General features: G+C 38.5%; 1 protein-coding gene across 1 annotated transcript in view; it reads left to right on the top strand.

Annotated features, from left to right (window-relative positions):
• LOC124550845 (ankyrin-1-like) overlaps positions 1-22,913 on the top strand; it is a 63,327-nt gene extending 40,414 nt beyond the window's left edge. The window contains exons 6-7 of the mRNA XM_047125572.1: positions 14,074-14,540; positions 15,311-22,913. Of these exons, the coding sequence (XP_046981528.1) occupies positions 14,074-14,540; positions 15,311-15,555 (712 nt within the window). The 3' untranslated portion in view covers positions 15,556-22,913. The remainder of the gene's footprint in view (positions 1-14,073; positions 14,541-15,310) is intronic.
• The last annotated feature ends 313 nt before the right edge of the window (positions 22,914-23,226 follow it).

Here is a 23,226-nt window from a genome sequence, read left to right as displayed (position 1 = left end):
TTTGATACACGCTGTGTCCCAGGTTTTCACCTGAATATGAGAAATATAGAAAAGAAGATCAACAAGTTACTGATGAAATTGAACAAGTAAAACTAGAAATTGAAGGTTTAGGTGATAATGTATGGCTGCTATTGGAGGAACCAGGCAAGCTGAAAAAAAATGGTTCCTTATCAGATATTTGGAAGAATTTAATAGTATACCACCAATTAAACAATGTGATTATACATTAAGTGAATCTGAAATTCAGGATGCATTGAATAAATATGAAGAAGGGAAAAAGAACAGGATATTAAAAAAATAAAAGATAAAGAACGAAACATTAAAAAATAATTATAAGCATGACATTGTTGAACTATCAACTATTGTCAAGATAAAGTTTTTGCATTTAGAGCCATCAGCTATTTCAAATATGTTGGTGCTTTGCCAGTTGAATTCAGATAAGATAAATTAACAACTGGTGAAAAGGTCTATGACCCTACAGATGAAATGATGAACCTTTTAACTAAAAATAGATTACTATGGATGGTATGAGTACTGATTTATCATATTATGGAGTGCTTTGTTCCATTCAGGAGCACTATATTCTGATAAGAATCAACTAAATCAACTAAAGGTATTAAATATATTAATTAGAGAAAAGAAATTGTTAATGTCTATTTTGAAAAATTAAAACAATTAGAATCAAGTTCAGATCCTTCAGAATCAGATGAGACAGAAAGTGAAGGTTTGATAAAAAAAAGTTTACAGCAAAAATGGTTGATTATATCTAGATGTGTGAGAATTAATGGATAGATTAGCAGTAATTCATGGAGTAGAATTAACAGGAAATAAAAATTACCATAATGAAAATGTAGGAATGTAACACAAAAGTTAACAAATAAATTCAGTGATTTCATCATCAACAATCCAAGGATACTCCATTCTTGATCAGGCTTCTCAACAATCTCATCACATTTTGAAAAGGTGAAAAGCATGGTAAAGGATTAGTAAACATATTAATCAATAAACTATTATTCAAAATCCATCTACCAGGAACCAAATTAGATGAAAGGTTAGCTAGAAGGGATAAAGGAATTAATCCATTATATAAAGGTTTCAAAAAACATAATATTGCATATTAAGACAATAAAGATTTAGAGAAAAGGCATGAAGCGGATAAGAAACTTCAGTTAGCTGCAAAAGACCGAATGCACATTTCTGATGCTTCATTTGGTGAAAAAGTTTCAGCAACTGCAGGTAGAGCAATATTGTAGGGTAAATAAAAATTGGGAATGGGACTGGATGTGATGAAAGTAGCTGAGGATTGTAAAAAAATATTCATCCTCATAAATTTTTTATCTATATAAATGAATAATATCAGCAATAATTATTCTGTGCTATCTAGTGGCAAGACTAAAGCTAAATCAATCAAAATTAAACTCAATAATGAACAGGTGCATATTATGATAATCTTTTTAGCCCGCTCAAAAATATTAAAAAAGAACAAAAAATTGGTGAAAATTTGCTCATAACACTAGACATACCTGTCATGCTAAGATTACTGAATTTCTACCAAAAAAGAAAGAAGGTTCTAATCTAACCAAACATTGGTGCCTGCATTACCATTTTTGACTGCTGCTGGCTCAATGGCTGGAGGAGCAGCTGCTGTTGAAAATGTTGTCATAAATAAGAAGAAAATTGATAAAGAATCAGAAGAGCAATAAAGACGCAATCTTGCAATGTAGAAGGGGAATCAAACAAAAAAATCCATAAAGTAATTGATAGGTATTATAATGCATAAAAAATGTTGTGAAACAAATAAAAATGAAGCATTTTCGTATTATTTTATTGACTGATGAATTACCTTATAAACCAAAAACTTTGACTCTGGAATATTTAATTTAGATTTTTCTGATAATGTTGGCACTCTTAGGATATGGTGGTCTAAGAACAGTGATAAAAAGTTTGTGTTTGATTTATTTGGAGGAAATATTCTCGAAGAATTGTTTAAATATCTTGGTTCAAGTGAGTTGTTGTATAATGGACAGCAAATACAAAATTTTAATGAACTAATGTGTGGTCATTTGTGTCTATTTGTTTTAAACTACATGCTAGATGAAATTTTGAGTCTGATAAATGAACAATTTTGGAAATATGATAAAATGCAAAAAATACCGGGAAAATAAAATAATTAAAATAAAATCTGAAGAGTTTAAGTCTTTAGAATCAAAAATAAAAAATGAATTAGCAAAATCAAAAAAGGAATTAGGTAGTATTCTTGAAGCAATTGAACCAAAAGTGAGAAATTTACTCAAACAATTTCAGAAAGGATTAGTTAAAATTTTTAGAAAACTACGGGGTATATCCATTTTAAAGGTAAAAGATTAGTACATACAAAAGATCCTGCAAATTATTATGATGCAGTTAACAAACAATGAATTAAGTAATCTTATTAACAAAACTGAGCACACAATGCAAAAACTGTTACCACAACACATCTCAAAGAAAAATTTTGTAGCTTTATAATGATAATGATACCACTATAAGAAACGTTGATGAAAGGTGGAAAGCTACCATACATTTGCTTTAGATAGGTGAAACACACTAGAAAAATAAGTGCTGTAAAAAAATAATAGTTGAATTTACTTTTATGACTGGAGACAAATTTTGTGATTAGTTAACTTCTTTTAAAATATTGATTCCACATCTTTTTCCCCCTTAATTCTATATCCTTTTGATTCTTTTAATGTTTTCCTAAAACATTATTTTTATCAGAATATTCTTCGTAGATTTCAGAAATAATTGGGGTCTAGTTCATCTCTAGTCAGATCGCCTACCACAGTCTTATTAACCATCTTATTGTTTGCTGTAGTAGTGCATTCTTGAGTGATAGTAATACACTGAACATGTTCTACTGGTATGAGAATATAGTCGTATAACCTATTTTCAGTTTCATCATTACTGTTATCGTGTTTCTAAAGTAATGAATTTTGTCATTAGAAAACTATCTATGTAATATTTTATGTCATGAAATTTCATATTGTGTAGTTCTTTGCCTTCTTCAATCCTGAAGCGCGTAAAACCAGATTAAAATTTTTTCTTAAATCACTTTGTAATTGATGCACTCTTTGGTGTGCACATAATAAAAATTATTGTCTGGATGCTGCCCAGAGTTGTTTGTAGATAATCTAGATTTGATTAACTTGCTTGTTGTTCCACCATTAGTCATTGACATTTATTTTGTTCTATACTACTTTCATCCTTCAGATAATCAACTAATATATCCTTAGTTATTATGTAATAGTCTTTAATTTCATCAGCAACTTTAGTTCTTAAATCCATTACTAGTTTTAAAAAATTTCAAACTGATAGTAAAATCCGAGTTGTTCATGTAAATAATTAGGTGTTATTTGTGTTGCTCCATTTTGTATATCATCATATTATAAAGCTAATGGATCATTACATCTAATTTCACTATAATCTAGTTTTTAATGTTTAAGGATTTAATGAAAAACACAGGAAACACTCGAGGTAAGATAACACATTATCAAAAACTATGAATAGCAATAAGTGAACAACCAGAAGAGTAAATAAAAATGTTAAAGTAGAAAATAAAATGAAGGGGGTCAATACCTGGAAACAGTGCAAAAATTTTGTTGATAATGAAATAAGAAAATCACGTTAGCGAGCATAAGTATTTTGAGAATGATGATGTAGACATGGTACTAATAAGAATAACAGTGTACAGGGCGAAGAAAGTAAAGACTTTGCTCTTTTTTTGGCAGTAGATGGTTGTAGGAGCTACTAGAAGATCTTACAAAAAAGTTAAATGCTATGGAAAACTACAGTAATGTCGACAACTTTAAATATAAAGAGTGTAAGTAAAAATACAAGCTCTCTAAGAGTATCTCTACACAGTGAATTAGATAAAATTTTCTTAAAAGAAATGCAAACAAAAAAACTTAATTCTTGGTTACGACACAGTATGTAATGCAGCTGTTGTGGAAGGGAAAGCAGTTTTTTTAGAGATAAAGTAATCTGTAAAACATCTGCACTTTTAAGAGATGAGAGGAGCATAGTGGCATGGCATCAGGCTATGTTGTTAGTGAATATTTTTTTACACTCCATGACATAAAACAGAAAAAATAGTTTCCATAGATAATACACACACTGATAAGCCAAAACATCATGATCACTCCCCACCATGACACTGGTGGCATTGCGGACATATGACACAGTAACAAAAGAGTGTAAACAGAACAGGGGATCACAATACCGAAGACATCAGTTGCAAATAGGGAAATCTACTGAGAGAAGCGAGTTTTACAAAGGGCAGATTATTATTATGCAGAGTATGTAAACGGGAATCTCGAAAATGGCAAAGGTGGTCGAATGTTCATGTGCTACTGTTGTGGTCACCTACAGAAAGAGGTATAAAGACGGTGAAACTACTGCTAGGTGCTAAATGGTTGGACCCACGACTCTTCACAGAATGCGGGGTTTAAAGGCTTGTCGGCTCTGTATAGCAGGTAGATGGTAATCTGTGGCATCTCTGGTGCACGCACAAGTGTTTCAGAGCACACCTTTTATCGTACTTTGTTGAATATGGAGATCCACAGCACAACACCGCTGTGTGCTCACATGTTGACCCAATGATATCACCAATTACAAATGCAGTGGGACCATCGGGATCTGACCATCGATCAGTGGAAACGTGTCGGTTCTTTAGGTGAATCACATTTTTGTTACACTGGGTTGATGGCCTTCTCTACAAACGCTGTCGTCGAGGTAAATGGCAGTTTGAAACATGCGGCGCACCACTGACACAGGCTGGTGGGAGCAGCTTCATGTCATGGGAGACATTCTCCTGCACTTTCATGGGACTTGTGGTAGTAATCGAAGATATGCTGACAGCTGCGAATTACCTACATCCCCAACAGCGATGTCATTTTTGAGCATTATAATTGTCTGTGTCTCAGGGTCCGAACCGTGATACAGTGGTTTGAGGAGCATTATAGTGAACTCTTGTTGCTGAATTGGCGACCAAATTCGCCTGATTTAAATCCTACAGAACCCATCTGGGTCGCTGTAGGGTGCCATCACTGCGTATGCAGATCAGCAGCCCATTACTTATGCGAATTACATGACCTGTGCGTAGACATCTAAAGCCACATACCTCCACAAACCAACCAACAAACTGTCTAATCCCTGATACGCAGCAACAGTGATGTATTTCATTCCAAAGGCAGACAAAGAAGCTACACTACTGGCCATTAAAATTGCTGCACCAAGACGAAATGCAGATGGTAAACAGGTATTCATTGGACAAATATATTATACTAGAACTGACATGTGATTACATTTTCACATAATTTGGGTGCATAGATCCTGAGAAATGAGTACCCAGAACAACCACCTCTGGCCACGATAACGGCCTTGATACACCTGGGTATTGAGTCAAACAGAGGTTGGATGGTGTGTACAGGTACAGCTGCCCACGCAGCTTCAACACGATACCACGGTTCATCAAGAGTAGTGACTGGCGTATTGTGACGAGCCAGTTGCTCGGCCACCATTGACCAGACGTTTTGTGAGTAATCTGGAGAATGTCCTGGTCAGGGCAGCAGTCGAATATTTTCTGTATCCAGAAAGGCCCATACAGGACCAGCAACATGCGGTCGTGCATTATCCTGCTGAAATGTAGGGTTTCACAGGGATCGAATGAAGGGTAGGGCCATGGATCGTAACACATCTGAAATGTAACGTCCACTGTTCAAAGTGTTGTCAGTGCGAACAAGAGGTGACCGAGACATGTAACCAATGGCACCCCATATCATCACGCTGGGTGATATTCCATTATGGTGATGACGAATACATGCTTCCGATGAGCATTCACCGCGATGTCGCCAAACACGGATGCGACCGTCATGATGCTGTAAACAGAACCTGGATTCATCTGAAAAAAATTATGTTTTCCCACCCAGGTTCATCGTTGAGTACACCATCGCAGGAACTCCTGTCTGTGATGCAGCGTCAAGGGTGACTGCAGCCACAGTCTCCAAGCTGATAGTCCATGCTGCTGCAAACCTCGTTGAACTGTTCGTGTGCAGATGGTTGTTGTCTTGCAAACGTCCCCATCTGTTGACTCAGGGATTGAGACGTGGCTGCATGATCCGTTACAGCCATGCAGATAAGACGCCTGTCATCTCGACTGCTAGTGATATGACGTCATTGGAATCCAGCACGGCATTCCATATTACCCTCCTGAACCCACCGGTTCCATATTCTGCTAACAGTCATTGGATCTCGACCAACGCGAGCAGCAGTGTTGCGATACGATAAACCGCAATCGTGATAGGCTACAATCTTACCTTTATCACGGTCAACTGCTGTTTGTGTATGAGAAATCGGTTGGAAGCTTTCCTCATGTCAGCACGTTGTAGGTGTCACCACCGGCGCCAACCTTGTGTGAATGCTCTGAAAAGCTAATCATTTGCATATCACAGCATCTTCTTCCTGTCGGTTAAATTTTGCGTCTGTAGCACGTCATCTTCATGGTGTAGCAATTTTAATGGCCAGTAGTGTATTAAGCATAGGTCATAGCGTTTTGGTTCAACAGCATAGCTAATTAGTCTGATTCAGCTCACTCCTACAGAAAGTATTTAAATTATGTGATTCCCAAAGAGATCCAGAGGCCAAACCTTAATTTTAGTTAGTAGGTGAAGACTTTGGATGTGCACAATACTTGCCTGTTATTGTACTTACACAAATGCTCATGGTGCGACTACATTGAAAATGTACATGTACTGAAGAGATCGCATAATGATGCTCACTGGTGACGTTGTGGACACGTGAAGTGGCAAAGAAAAATTCTCAATTATGCCGTTGTGTGATAGGTTTTCGGGATTCTGCTTAACAGGTCAGGGGTCTGCTAAACACAGGGAAGCCACTGCACAGGTAGTGGAGACTGGGTCTATTTTCTAATTAGAGGGTCTTGGGAAACAGGAAGGGCGTCAGTCTAAAATGATGCAGGGAAAACACAAGAAAGTAGAGCTAGCAACAATCGTTACTGTAGTTATAAATCATCGTAGCTGTGTTGGAAAACAACCAGAGCTACATGCGCTAATAGAAAGCACTGAAGCTCCAATGGTTATAGGTACGGAAAGCTGACTTAAGCTGGAAATAAATTCAACTGAAATTTTTCAAAGGAGGTAACTGTTTCTGAAAGGGTGGATTAAGTACAGATAGTTGTGGAGCATTTATTGCAGTCTTGTAGTGTAATTGAAGTACATACTCCCTGTAACGTAGTATGGGTAGAGGCTAAACTTGACAACTGGAATAAACTGATAACTGGTTCCTTTTACTGACCCCCAACTCAGATGATACAGTTGCTGGACAGTTCAAAGAAAACTTGAGTGTCATTTCAAGTAGGTACCCTATTCATACACTTATAGTTGGTGATGACTTCAGTTTATCGTCAGCATGTTGGCGAAAACACACGTTTAAAGTTGGCAGTATGCGTAAAATGCCCAAAATGGTACAGAATGCCATCTCAGAAAATTATTTTGAACAATTAGTTCAAGACCCCACTCGAGACTTTAATGGCTGCGAAAACATACTTGACCTCTTAGCAACAAACATCCTGAGCAAATAGGGAGTATCATGAATAAAACAGTGATTGGTGACGGTATCGAAGTTAAAAAGAGACTGAAAACTGTGACACCCCAACCTACCAAAATAACGCAAAATACATCTATTAAGAAATAGCAGATAAAAATTCACTTGGCACCTTCCTAAGAGATAGTCCCTCCTGTGTAAACGTAGACCAGATGTGAAATAAAAATCAAAGAAGCAGTATAGACAGCAGTGCACCATGGCGAATGAAACAAGTCAGAACACTGTCACAGAAGCACCGGGGAATGCACGCTAAATTTATAAGCACGCAAAATACCCAAGATTGCCGAAGACTTACAAAAGCTCTAAATTTAATGCAAACTTCAGTGTGAGATGCTTTTAACTGTTTCCATGAGATCCTGTCTCTAAATGTGGGAGAAATCCGAAAGAGATTCTGTTTGTATGTAAAAGTACAATAGCGACAAGACGCAACAAACACCTTCACTGTGTGAAGCTACTGATGACAGTGCCAGAAAACTATAGTTACTTAACAGGGTTTCCAAAATTGCTTCACCAAAGAAGTCGAAAGAAATAGTCCAGATTCTGAAACAACACTACCTACTGAAGCGAGTAACTTAGGAGGAGATAGCCTCTGTGTAGTAAAGCAGCTTAAATCACATAATGAAGGCAAAGCCTCTGGTTCAGACTGTATGCCAGTGAGGTTCCTTTCAGAGTATGCTTACACAACAGCTTCATACTTAGCAATCATGTGCAACCACTCTCTCTTCGAAAGATCTACATCTAAAAACTGTAAAGTTGCAAAATTCACGCCAATACCCAAGAAAGGAAATAGAAGTAATCCACTGAATTACAGGCCGATACGCTAACATGGATTTTCTGAAGGATTTTTGAACATATACGGTTTTCGAACATTATGAGTTAACTCAAAGAAAACGAGTTATTGACAAAAAACCAACTCGGGTTCAGAAAATATCTGTCTTGTGAAACGCAAGCAAGTCATTATTCTCTTGAAGTAATAAGTCCTATCAATAGAGGATATCCAATATTTTTAAATTTCCAGAAGGCTTTTCATTCCATTCCTTACTAGCAACTTCTAACAAAATAGCGTGCCTATGAAGTATCGTTTCAGTTGTGCGACTGAATTGGTGAGTTCCTATCAGAAAGGTCACAGTTCACAGCAGTTGTCGGAAAGTCGTAGAGTAAAACAGAAGTAATATCTGGCGTTCCCCGAGGAAGTACAATAGGCCCTCTACTGCTCCTGATCTACATAAACGATTTTGGAGGCAATCTGAGCAGGTCTCTTAGAGTGTTTGGAGATAATGCCATCACTTACCGTCTTGAAAAGCCATCAGATGATCAACACCAATCGTTAAATGATTTTGTCAAGGCATCTGTATGATGCGACAATTGGCATTGACTCTAATGAAAAGTGTTAAGTCATCCACATAAGCACTAAGGGGAATCTGCTAAATTATGGTTACACAGTAAATCACACAAATGTAAAGGCTGTAAAATCAACTAGATACTTAAGGACTACAGTTACAAGTAACTTAAATGGCTCTGAGCACTACGGGACTTAACTGCTGTGGTTATCAGTCCCCTAGAACTTAGAACTACTTAAACCTAACTAACCTAAGGACATCACATACATCCATGCCCGAGGCAGGATTCGAACCTGTGACCGTAGCGGTCACGCGGTTCCAGACTGTACCGCCTAGAACCGCACGGCCACTCCGGCCGGCACAAGTAACTTAAAATGGAAAGATCACACATATATTGTTGTGGAGAAAGTAAGCCAAAGACTCTGATTTATTGGTAGAACACCTCGGAAAGATAACAAGTCTGCGAAAAAGTTTTCTTACTCTTTGCTTGTCCACCTTCTTCTGGAGTACTGTTGGGCAATGTGGGATCTGCATCACATAGCATTAATGGAGGACATCGAAAAAGCTCAAACAAGTGGAGCTCATTTTGTATCATTGCGAAATAGGAGATAGAGTCCCATGGGTATGATAAATGAGGTGTGTTGGCAACCATTAAAATGAAGTCATTTTTCGTTGCAGCAGGAATTTCTCATATAACTTTAATCACAAACTTTCACCCCAGAGTGGGGAAGTATTTTACTGGTGTCCACCTACATAGGAAGAAATGATCATCATAATACAATAAAAGAGACTAGAGCTCGCACAAAAAGATTAAATTGTTCGTTTCCCCCATGCGCTTTTCCAGAGTGTAACAGGAGAGAAACAGATCAAATGTGGTTTGATGAACCCTCTGCCAGGCGCTTAATTGTGAATTATTGCAGAGTAACTATATAGATAGAGATGTGGGTAGATACCAGTGAGGGGGCACATCATCTTGCTGCTAAATAAAGTTCTGTGGTTTAGCTTCTTCTAACTGAGGAACGTGCCACAGGTATAGCACATTAATCTATGAAACGTCCGTCCCTGGTAGCTGAGTGGTCAGAGTGACAGAATGTCATACCTAACGGCCTGGGTTCGATTCCCGGCTGGGTCGGAGACTTTCTCTGCTCAGGGACTGAGTGTTGTGTTGTCCTTATCATCATCATTTCATGCCCATCGACATGCAAGTCACCGAAGTGGCGTCAACTCGATAGACTTGCACCAGGCGAAGGGTCTACCCGACGGGAGGCCCTAGCCACACAGCATTTCCATCTGAGAAACGTCAGTTACAGTTGCTTCACTGAAAGGGAAAGACACAAGAACATTTTGTCAGGATATGGCACAATAATATTCAATTTAAGGGAGTCTCGTTGCAACAGTACCATGCTGTAGCAATTTGATGACCCCCCACCAGCTGAGGATATATGGATGTTATGTGTGTCAATTCATTATCGTAGATGGCATGATGGAGAAATTATTTATAGTCGTGGAGCAACATTTCACTTGCAATGTTGGTCATAAACTGTAGGCTGTACGCTTTAGAGCTTGTAGCAACTGCAAACGATAAGGATACAGCAGTATGAATCTTGTTAAAAGTCTCCACACAGAAGTCGCTGGAATTGTTAATTCATGACTAGCTGTCCAAACTGATCTTTGTAAAGACATACAGTGTCTTCAAACTGATAATACCATCTATGGATATTATTATCACTTGGTGAGTTACAAAGAAACTTAAAACGGAATGGACATTGCACAGTTGCAACAAATTCAGTTCTTGCTATCTGTAAAACACAAAAATGTTTTTTCACTAGTCGGCATCTTTGCTACCAAAGCTTTCTAACAGAAGACACAGGAAACAGTAGATATGCATGCGCACAGGTATACACTGGTATGACAAAAGGCATGGGATACCTCCTAATATTGTGTTGGACCTCCCTTTGCCCGGCATAGTTCAGTAAATTCAATGTACCGTGGAGTCAACAAGTCATTGGAAGTCCCCTGCAGAGATTTTGAGCCATGCTGCCTCCATAGCTGTCCATAATTCTGAAAGTGCTGCCAGTGCAGGATTTTGTGCATGAACTGTCCTCTCTATTGCGCTCCACACATGTTTGATGGGATTCATGTCGGGCACACTGGATGTCCACACGATTTGCTCCAACTGATCAGAATGTTCTTCAAACCAATCATGAACAACTGTGACCTGGTGCATTGTTATCCATAAAAATTCCATCGTTGTTTGGAAACATTACAGCTATGAATGGCAGCAAATGGACTTCAAGTAGTCGAACATGCAGAGGATCCAGTCGATTCCACGTAAACATAGCCCACACCATTATAGAACCACTACTAGCTTGCACAGTACCTTATTAACAATTTGGGTCCAAGGATTCGTGCAGTCTGCACCACACTCAAAAGCTACGATCAGCTCTTACCGGCACATATTGCTACTCATCTGATCAGGCCACGGTTTTCCAGTCATCTAGGGTCCAACCCACACGATCATGAGCCCTGGAGAGGCACTGCAGGCGATGTCGTGATTTAGCAGTGACACTCAAGCCAGTCGTCTGCTACGTTCTCCTGAAGGATATGTTCATTGTATATCCCGCACTGGTTGCAGCGGTTCTTTCACGTAGTATTGCTTGTATGTTAACACTGACAACTCTATGGAAGCACCACTGCTCTCCGTTGTTAAGTGAAGGCCATAAGCCACTGCATTGTCCATGGTGAGAGGAAATTTGGTATTCTTGGCACATTCTTGACACTTCAGATTATGGAATATTGAATTCCCTAATGATTGCCAAAATGGAATGTCCCGTGTGTCTAGCTCCAACTACTATTCTTTGTTGAAAGCTTGTAAATTCCCATTTGGGAGCCACAATCATGTTGGAAACATTTTGACAAGAATCACCTGAACACAAACGACAGCCCCACCAATGCACTGCCCTTTTTATATCTTACGTACACTATGTATCACCATCTGTATATGTGGATATATCTGTCCCATGACTTTTGTCACTGCAGCGAACAGCAAAAATCTTTGAGTTGCTATTTCATTTGATATATTATTTATAACTGTAAACTGAATCCGATAAATGCTGCAAATCATTAAAGCACCGATATTCATTTTGAAACCCCCTTTGTTTATAGAAAAATAGGAGTATTTAATCGATACTGAATTTATCAGGTGAGGTATGTCACTTGGCAGAATGATAAAATGAATTTGTTCTTAAGTGCCTTTACTTTATAAATATTTTCCTATATTTTACTCCAGACCACATGCAACTCATTGTTTGTCTATTAGGCTAATTGTAGTGAGATTGTCACATGGAAATGACATGGTGAGTTTCTCATTTGTACATCAGCTGTGTAAGATTGATAGAGTGTCCATAATGTCAAGATTTACTTGGAACTGAATTTCGAACGTTAATCTAGAAAAGTGCATCAGACTTTAGTTTACTCTCGTATTCTGCACGTTTTACCGTTGCCCTCAAACATGTTGCAGCCACAAGAATTTCGGTTCGAAGTAAATGTGTATGTGCAACTGATTGCATGTGCGATGCAAGCACATTTATCTGTAAAGGTGAGCACTTGTGGATGAGCATGCATTAGTGTAGAAGGATAGGAGAGTCGATGTAGTGTCATTGCTATTCATGAAATATTTTGACCTAATGGCTTCCGAGTGAAGAGTACCTTCCTCTATTTGATTAGGATGCTGCCAGAGATTTGCAAGTAACAGTACAAAACTTTTTTCTGCCTTCTCTAAGTAGATATTCTTTAAGTACCTGGAGATGTAATAAGTTTTTTGTGTTGCATTTGCAACTGTCAGAAGGCTACTAGTGACTGCATGTGATATCTCTTTTAGTGGAGGGCTACGACTGCTTAACAGTTATAAGAAGATGGTATCTGTTCTTTCGGACATGCCCGAAAGAACAGATACCATCGGTGATCATGCAGCTCTCTTAGAATGAAATGATAATTAAATCAAGACCCTAACCTGTCGACAGGAGTTGATATACATCAACAGGGGCAGTTGAAAATGTGTGCTTCTGTAAAGTTTGGAAGGTAGGAGATGAGATACCGGCAGAAGTAAAGCTGTGAGAATGGGGCTAGAGTCATGCTTGGGTAGCTCAGTTGGTAGAGCACTTGCCCACGAAAGGCAAAGGTCCCGAGTTCGAGTCTTGGTCCGGCACACAGTTTTAATCTGTCAGGAAGTTTTAATGTGTGCCCCGATAGGGACTCGAACCCGGGATCTGCTGCTTACATGGCAGATGCTCTATCCATCTGAGCCACCGAGGGCACAGAGGATAGTGCGACTGCAGGGATTTATCCCTTGCATGCTCCCTGTGAGACCCACATTCCCAACTTAATATCCACACACATGTCCAAAGGAACAAATACGATCTTCATACAGTTAAGGCTAACCAGCCATTGACCTTCTTCTGTGCTGGATGCACACGCATTGCCTGAACTCTTACAGGACTCGGTAAGATTGTCTGCTCTGAGTAATGAGTGTAAGGGGCACTATGAATGCAGTGTGTGGACATTAAGTTGGGAATGTGAGTCTCACGGGGAGCGTGCAAGGGATACATCCCTGCAGTCACACTGTCCTCTGTGCCCTCGGTGACTCAGATGGATAGAGCATCTGCTATGTAAGCAGGAGATCCGGGTTCGAGTCCTGGTTGGGGCACACATTTTCAACTGTTCCCGTTGATGTATATCAACGCCTGTTGACAGCTTATCATTTCATGCTTAACAGCTTTATGCTGAGCTTAAAGAAAGCCACCGTCATGAATCAGTGTGACAAAATGTAGTGACTCGTTTTACAGGTGGAATGTAGGAATTATAGTGGCGAGTGAATGAAGACTTTGAAAGTACGATACCACTGTCAATCTGTTCCTTAATATGCTGAGGCTTTCCATTATTCTGTACCGTAGAAGAGAGAGAACGGTAGATTCAGTAATATTGTTTCCAGAGGCTGGAGTTCTGCTTCTGAGATCGTTTCTTTCATAAAGTGTATGTGTTTGGAGAAAAATTGTGAGAATGTCTCTGTTTTGTGCAGGAGTCTTTCTGCAGAGGAGAAGGGCAGGAGGTTGATAGAGGCAGCTAAGCAGGGGACAGTGGAAGAGCTGGAGGAGCTACTTGCCGTTGGTACAGACGTGGCGATGGGGGACAATATCAGGAGCACTGCCCTGCACTGGGCAGCAAACAGGGGACACACAGAGGCAGTGAGGAGTCTGGTGGAGGCTGGTGCAGTGGTGAATGCCAGGAACTACTGGCAGAAGACGCCTCTCCACTACGCCACACAGAATGGCCACACAGCTGTGGTGGAGGTGCTGGTGGCGTCCTCTGCCGACCCCAACGTCAGGGATGATGACGGGTGGACGCCGCTGCACGATGCGGCATACTACGGCCACACAGAGGTGGCGACGACACTGCTAGAGGCAGGAGCTAACAGGAGGGCCACAGATGACTGGGGTAGAACCCCACTGGACGTCGCCAGGCAGTACAACCACCACCAGCTGACGGGTATGCTAAGATGAGGCTAGTCTGTGGAGTACGATGAAAAGGGTGAATTCTTGTTATTGTTAAAATAAAGAACACAAAAGAGTTATTCCTGTAGTCATTTTTGTACTCATATTTACAAAGTACATGAACGTCAGAACAAGAGCAATAATACAGATGTCTACAAAGTAATGTGTGTTGTCAGAAGCAAGATTCCATTCGTGAAAACTCAACAGAAATCAAAAATACTCCGTTACTAATAAATACCAGGTATCTACAATATTCAGTTACTGAAAAGTACTCAATAGGAGCATGTTCATTACTACATGAAACAATCTTAAATTTCATCATACCCATATTACTGGCGTATAATCTGTATAGTGAGAAAGCATCTTCAAACCTGAGGTCAAATTTATTTCCCATGTCTGCCATGAAGATGGTGCAATAATTTGTGATTATAGTCACAATTTGGCATTGTTAGCAATACTCACACCATATTTGGCCTGATGTGAAACTGTATTTACTCATGTGTCTGCAGAACACATGGCTCAAAAGCTAGCGTGTTTAATTACAATGTGACATTGCTAGCAATATTAAAGTGATGTTTTGTATTTATCATCTGAAATAGTATTGTCGTTTTAATTTAAGTAAAAGTAACTGTACAACAACTTCTAATCATACACAACACACACAACTGCAGTGTAGGAGTTATAAGACGTATTACCATGTCTCGGGTAACACGGATCTACACTCTCACACTACAGGGTGCTACAGAAAATTTATGCTCTTTTCAGACTGTCCTTCTGTCCATCTTCACTGTCTTTCCCTGAGCTTGGCGTCATGTTTGCAGAGCGTCTGCAGGGGCCACCACACAACCATCATGCAACAACTCTGGTTGGACAGGCGCTACTGCCGGCAGTGCCCTCATTTTCCCAGAAGTCACACTACCAAACTGTGTAAATCTTCACCTCTTCGCGGCGCAAAGACTGTTCCAAAAAATTTCAGGCGTGCACTGCATAAGTGCGACTTCTTCTTCTAATATTTCGGCTGAATACCGTCCAGCCATCTTTAGGTTCGGTTGACAATGAATTTAATTAATAGAGATAGCGGCTTCAGCCTATATAAATCATGGAATCTGGCATTTTCTGTAATAAACTCACAAAGATGTCACGACAGTGCAGCTCACAGTGATACATCAGTGTCACCATGTGGATCGATTGCGCAGCCATAGATCTAATTCCATGCATATGTGATACCTCTGTGCCACTGATAAATGTCTCTAGTGCCTGTATCTGTGGCCGCAAGTGCAGTGGTGCGGTCCACAGGTTTAAAAGGACGGACCAAGTGACCCCCTTCCCAACCAGCACAATGTGGCTGATGTTTATCCTTTGAGCACCTCATCACAAAATGTGCACAACAAGCTAAATGCTCTAGGTGTGGGGGGCAACACAGCCTCTCACAATGCAGCCTCAGGGAAGAAAAGTGCATTATATATATATAATAGAGGGAAACATTCCAAGCTGGAATACCTCGACGACACCTTAACAGAAACAAAAGTAGACTCTATCACGAGTGACCATCTCCCCATCATACTCTCAACAACAGCAACACAACCCCCTCCCACTCACCCGACTAACAGAACCATAAATGCGGACTGGACAGATATCAAAACATGCTAACAGAAGAACTAACTGCCCCCATCAGCATCACAGACCCAGACGAGCTACAACATGTTGCCAACAAACTTGAATAGGCCCTCCAAACAGCCATAACAGAAGCAATACCCACAAAAACAATAGAGAACTGGAAACCCTACATCCCCCCAGAAGCATTAAACCTTATCCCACAGAAAAAACAACTACAAAGACAAATGATGAGGAGACAAACCACACCTGAAACGACAGTGGAAGAGATTAAATGCCAGGGTCAAGAGTATCATTTCAACACACAGACAAAAACAGTGGGCCGACACATGTGCTCAGCAAAATTACAGAGAGGGCAGAAAATTCTGGAACATAATTCAAAACATTAACAGTACAACGAAAGACGACTCAATCCAGCCTGTGGGTAAACAAGGAACCAACGACCGACCACAGAGAACAGGCTGAAGCATTTAAACAGGTGTTACAAGAAGTTTATTCATTCCCAGCTGACGACAAATTTGACGAACAATTTAGACAACATGTGGAATCCCAACTGCCACAAATACTAGCAACCCCCACGAGCGACACATAAAAACAACCAGCCCTCACTAGAGACATAACAGAGACCGAAATAGAAGATGCAATCTACACAGGAGGAAACTCTGCCCCTGGAGAAAACGGTGTCCAACGACTCCACCCCCAAAAAGTGCCATCGCATATCCTTATCCCTATACTATCCCTCATCTACAACTTCTACATGAATCACAAAATACTACCGACAAATTGGAAAACCAGTAGAACCATCATGATCTCCAAACCCGACAAACCCAGGACTGACCCTCATTCGTATAGACCAATATCACTACTTGACATAATAGGAAAGTCATACGATCACATATTGACGGACAGGATACGAAAATACACAGACGACAAAGGATTAATCCCCCCAATACTGGCAGGTTTTCGGCAGAAGCACTCGACCAACGACTCCCTTTTGAAACTGACTATCAGCATAGCGAAAGACTTCAACAAAGGACACTGTAAACTCTCCGACCTTCTGGACATCAAGCGTGCCTTTGACAAACTGTGGCACAACGGCCTGCTATATAAACTATCTGAAGTAGGACTCCCAACAAAAATGATAAGAATAATAAAAGCCTACCTAATTGACAGAACCTGCATCAGACATGTAGGAACAGGAAAATTCGGAGCTTTCACACCAAAAGCAGTGGTACCTCAAGGAGGAATACTATCCCTCTTACTGTATACACTATATACCGCTGACATCCCCATAGTTAGGACATGTACAGAAACCATAGGTCTGTATGCAGATAATACAGCCTACTGGTGCACAGAACTGAAAACAAGCACCGTACAACAAAAGACGAACAACTACCTCACAAGACTAGAGCAATGGCTGACCAAATGGCCCCAACCCCAACGAAACACAAACAGTTCTCTTCAAACACAGACATTTGATCAAATAATGACAGCAAGACGACAACGACGTCCAGCTATCACTATTGAACATGCCCCTTACACTGAACAACTCAGCCAGATACCTTGGAGTACACCTAGACCTAATGGGAAAATACACCTGAATCACCTACTAAACAAAACATGACTAAGACAAGATTTAATGAGACAGGTGCAAGGGTGCTTCCATGGCTGCAGTGATGAAACAGCCCTACATACGTATAAAACGTTCATAAGACCAATATTGGAGTATGCAGTCTCCCCACTTTGGAGAACACAGGCCCACATAGTGGAAAAACTCTATAAAAAAGAAAGAAGACTTATACGCAGCATCACCCAGCTACCTCCCACAACCCCCAGCAATGAAGTGTACACAATCTCAGGCATAGAACCACTACAAACCAGAATGGCTAAACTCAGGGTGAGGTACGGAAAACGCATACTCCACACCAGGACAGACATGGACAATATTATCACCATAAATGGAAGGGAAAACAGAGAACCTAAGTACAAATACATACCACCCTCACACACAATAAAGCAACTACAGTCAGAATCTGATATATACAACAGATTACCAAAATATACGTATAACGATAAAGAAAATCACCCTCGATACTTACTGTGAAAATTCTAACAATGCACCAACAAATATATATTTCACTCAATTATTTCTTTTGTTTTTAACATGCCTTTTGTTTTTATTATGCCTTCTATTCTTATGTATTTTATTTCTATTATGTTTCTTGTTTTTACTTAAAACCTACATTATATTAAAATATGTTACATAAACTTTTTTGTATAAAAAACGAAATATACTATAGTACTTGATGTAACGTAATTGTAAGCCATATATGACAATGCACTTGTGAGAAAAATAAATAGTGTCAAAAATAATAAATATGTAAAACCCCTATGGTTGAAAAGGGATGCCAGCATGCAGATTTTATGGAATTCCAAACTGTGGCTTGCAGGAAATGTAAAACTGCTTTGCGAACTTGTGTACACAGTCCAGGTAGAAAACTGAGCACATCATATGACATGTGAATGGTACTCCATTCCAAAGGATTATAAAGCAATTACACTTATAATATTTTTTTTAAAAAAATGGCAATGCAGCTAGAAAGAACTTAGCAGTTTGTCAAAATGAATGATGAAACGTTATCATCAAAAGTCTGAATTGTCAAAGAGGGTACTGCTGGTAACTAAGAGGTACTAGCAAGTTACCTGTCTTACAAATTGCAATAGAGTAGCAATGTTATGTAATGTTTCTCAACAGTTGCAAAATTCAGCTACAAAGTCTTGAGCTAGCCAAGCTGTCTACACAGAAATATGCACCATAGTTCCACTTTGTTTGCAGTAAAACAGAATTAAAAGACACTACATGCAAAAAATAATATTTCTGTCCTGATTTTGTTGTCATGTCTACTATCCATAGTCAGACTAACACTGTTGAAAGACAAAGTTGCACTTGAAGCAGGAGCCAGGTCATCAGATGTAAACACAAGAGAACGCTGCAGATTTCATGACTCTCCACACCAAATGGGATATACATCAGTCAAAATTGTGCAAGTGAGGAGCTAATGAAATGCATGAAACTACAGGAAATAAAATTCACTGTTTTGGTCCATAAATCAAATAAATAGTCATTATTAACTGTATGTCTAATGAGTGAGTTACTGTTTCATCAATTAACTGAAATTTGCTGTCTGTATTTTGTGAGAAAAAATTGGATACTTTGCATCAGCAAAGTATCCAGTTTCATAGCTGTAAGCAATAAAGACTGCAGATAATGAGCGTCTCATACTTCAGCATCTCTATACAGCCATACAAATGATGGCATTAATGTACTGTGTAATCAGCCACAGACTAAAACATTGATGAGGAGTTTTCATTTAAAACAATTTCAAAGTTCTTTTGGTGCAGATGTGTCAGACTTGTATGTGCAAGGAAAATCTGGTATGGGAGTATGGCGGTTGATATCAATATAAGCTTGGCATGCTTTGTTATACTCAATGAATGAATGGCATGAACAGAATGACACCTTAGATGTCGAACAGTGTTGATTTTGGAAGGATCATTCATGTAAACTCAGACTCACACATTCTCACCTGTCAACAGATCGAGGCTGTCAGAGAGTTGCAGTATTTCTTTATCTCAATAAAGCATATGACTCAGTACCACACTTACAATTATTATCGAACATGGGATCGTATGGAGTACGAAACAAAACTTGTGACCAGTTAGTGGTTTTCATGATATGGATGACACAGCAAAGTTATCTTGGATGGATTGTCATTAATAACCCATCCCAATTCAAAAATAACAGTGAAGTGCGTAGCTACAACACTAGAAGAAAGGATGACATTGCCCAGTGAATCAATCTCCTATACAGTAATTTACTCACAATTTATTGGCCTGTGGTCTGAACACAAAATTACTTTGTTTATAGAACAACTTCTTAACTGCCCAAACTACAACCAAGGTTTCCTTTTCAGCAGTAGAATAGCTTCTCTCACAGGAGTTTTCATTCTGCTACCAAAACTTAAAGTTGTTAGTTTTTCTCTCCTTCTTCCTCATACTCCTGGACAGTCAGTTACATATTCAGAAGCAGTAATGGGCATACAGATTTCCTTTTCTCAGAATTCAGATGTCTGAAAATCTTGGAATAGCTAAGCTTGCATTTTACAGCTTCCCACTGTTCCTGACACTCCACACTCTATGAAAAATGAGCTTTATTTTGTTTCAACAGTTCATGACTTGACTTGGTATGTCCCTTCGGTGAAATGCTACTAAACCTGGGGAATATTTTAGCTGCATCTTATTCTTAGATGGTGGACATTTTCTAATTCCCTCTATCTTTTTTGGTCTAGGATTAATAGCTTGTTAGCTTACTATGTGTGCCAGAAAGTTTATTTCACTCCATCAAAATGTGTTTTTGAAAACTTGATAGTTATTCCCTGTCCATTTAATATTCTCAACAATTTTTCCAGTAATGTTATATGGTCTTCCAACTTCTTTGCCAATATCATAACATCCTCAACAAAAATGAGTACCTTCTCTAATAACTTGTTCTCTAATACCAAATCAAGTGCACAAATAAATTCAGCCACTGGTACATTAAGGATGAATGGTAAAACTTTATAAACTGTTAACACCTTCCATCAAACATATGCAAATGGCACTTGCCAGTAGTCCTTTATGAGCTGTACAGTTCTTAAATTCTTGGCGTTGTGAAACCTAACCAAAATTTCCTATCAGACCTCTATTGGATTTTCCAACTAACCACCCGATTTATCTCTTTCCTTACTGCTCACATACGTCTCAAGCAATGAGGTAGGGAGTCTTCAAAAATTGTTGTCTAGCTTTATCTTAAGTTCAGATACATATCCTTAACATACCCCTGGTTTATCACTGAAAGATTTCTCATTTCATTTCAGTACCTTTACCAGCTGATCTCTTTCCAATTAACATATCCTGATGGCCTATTATATTTCTCTTTGACCTAACTTTCCAATCTGATACTTGTATCGATTCTAATTACTCTTTGTGTGTTTTCCTCACCCATCAAGCCTATATTTCTATCTAACTTTACCTTCCTACTTTTCAACTTCTCATCAGAATCAGATTCTAATTGTCCCTTATTCCACATAACACAGACCTGATGATCACAATAATGTGTACGTACGTTATGCTCTCATGGTAAGCGCAGTAATACAACATAGCTGACTATTCAGTCTATACCTAACAATATAGATAAGTTAATGTCGTCCATACCTAACAATATACAACGTTAACGTCAGCTATAATCAGCACTATCCGTTGTATCATTATCCCAGAAATTTGAAACGTCTCCTGCCGTCAGTCTCAGTTAAATCTACCATCTGCGTATTAGTCAGTGGGAAAGCTAGGTATCTAACATTCCTTCTATTCTTCTCCCATATTTCTTTTGACAATAAGCTCACTTGGTTTCCAGTGTCCAAATGAAACTCCACCATCTGATTCTCAATACACCCTTATATCACCAGTATTGAGATGTTCATCTCCTTTCCTTCTGCTTCCATAAGTAATCCCTTATCAAAAGCTTGATGAACTTCACATTTGAGGAAAGCATTTTTAAAACCGTTATAAATTTGCAATTCACTAGGCTTAAGAATGGCTTTTACATTCTCTATGACGTTTTTCATCATGACATTATCACTTTATAATGATACAGTGTCCCCAAAATTCATATGAAATGTCTGATACCAACCCTGCTCCAAAATTCATATGAAATGTCTGATACCACCTTTTTTTATATGCATCCGGATAATTATCGGACAATTTAGTGCTTCCTAGGGACTTGTATGTGTGTCTACATGTATATCATTCTGTCCAATTTACTAATACTACTTGATATTCATTGTGAAAGCAAATAGATGGTTCTGAAAAAACATATATTGATATAATTATCAAGAAATTGTTGTCATTAACAAAATTACGTACCAATGTTAAATTAAATGATTAATCAACAAATTGAAGGAATAAATAAAAAGCAACAGATAATAAAATACTGTGGAAGTGTTGGCATAGGTGGCCGGTGTCTAATTACCATAATTACAATTGAGTAACAATTTAATACAAAGAATCTCATTATCCTGAGAAACAGTTTGAAAGTTATTAGCAAGCAATGCATTTTCATTCATTATTTATTTTTATGTCTTCCTCTGCAATTAATAGTCCTTGTAATTACACTTCAAATTAGCTCTCCAATTGTTTGCATCTCACAGTTTTACAATTTTAGAATTTGAGGCTTGATTTGTAATTTTCTTGTATGCAGTTGGATAAAGCACAAGATTTGTAATACCATTACATGTTAGTAACCAAATCCAAACTGTAATTAATTACATAACTAATTAAAATAATGTCTATTGTACTGTTTTGAAGTTCAGAATGATTTTCTTAGGGAAAACTAAAGATATTACTAAAGAAGATTGTTATTTAAATATTGTATTTTATACCTTATTCGGCTGTAACATCAGTTTCTTTACGTTTTGTAAATTTTAATTGAAATGTTCAAATTATACAAAATTAATAATGGAATATTTTGTGAGCAATTGTTAAAATTCTATAGAAGGGAAAGCAGCGAGACTGTGAGAGGGTCAGTTAGTTGTTGTTGAGTCTGCTAAGGAGTCTGTTTGGAAGTGAAAGAGATCTGTGAAGTCTATGTTTTGTTTACATGATGTGTGTGCAGTTCAGATGTCAATTAATATGAATAAAATTTTGTAAAGCATGAAAATTTCATATTCATTCATCAATGGACCAGGCAGAAGATACTTAAGTAACATTCAACATGAATCATTTCAACTTACAGTTTACTTGACTACCACATTTCTGATTATTATAGTTTGTATTACTACTATTGCCATTAGGATGGTTACCATTATGATTATTGTTTCTGTGATTGTTATTACTATTATCATTACTATTGTAATTATCATATGACGAGTCATTCCATCCTCTTCTATTTCTCTGTTTCGAGTACCTCAGATTTTGATACCCATTGTGGGTAATTTGTTCCTCTTTTCCCCCTTACTTTTTCCTTTACTAAA

The sequence above is a fragment of the Schistocerca americana genome, chromosome 9, assembly GCF_021461395.2.
Source record: "Schistocerca americana isolate TAMUIC-IGC-003095 chromosome 9, iqSchAmer2.1, whole genome shotgun sequence".
NCBI classification, from domain to species: Eukaryota; Metazoa; Arthropoda; class Insecta; order Orthoptera; family Acrididae; genus Schistocerca; species Schistocerca americana.
The sequence above is the reverse complement of the archived record's forward strand: the minus strand, read 5'-3'. Positions and strand labels throughout refer to the sequence as shown.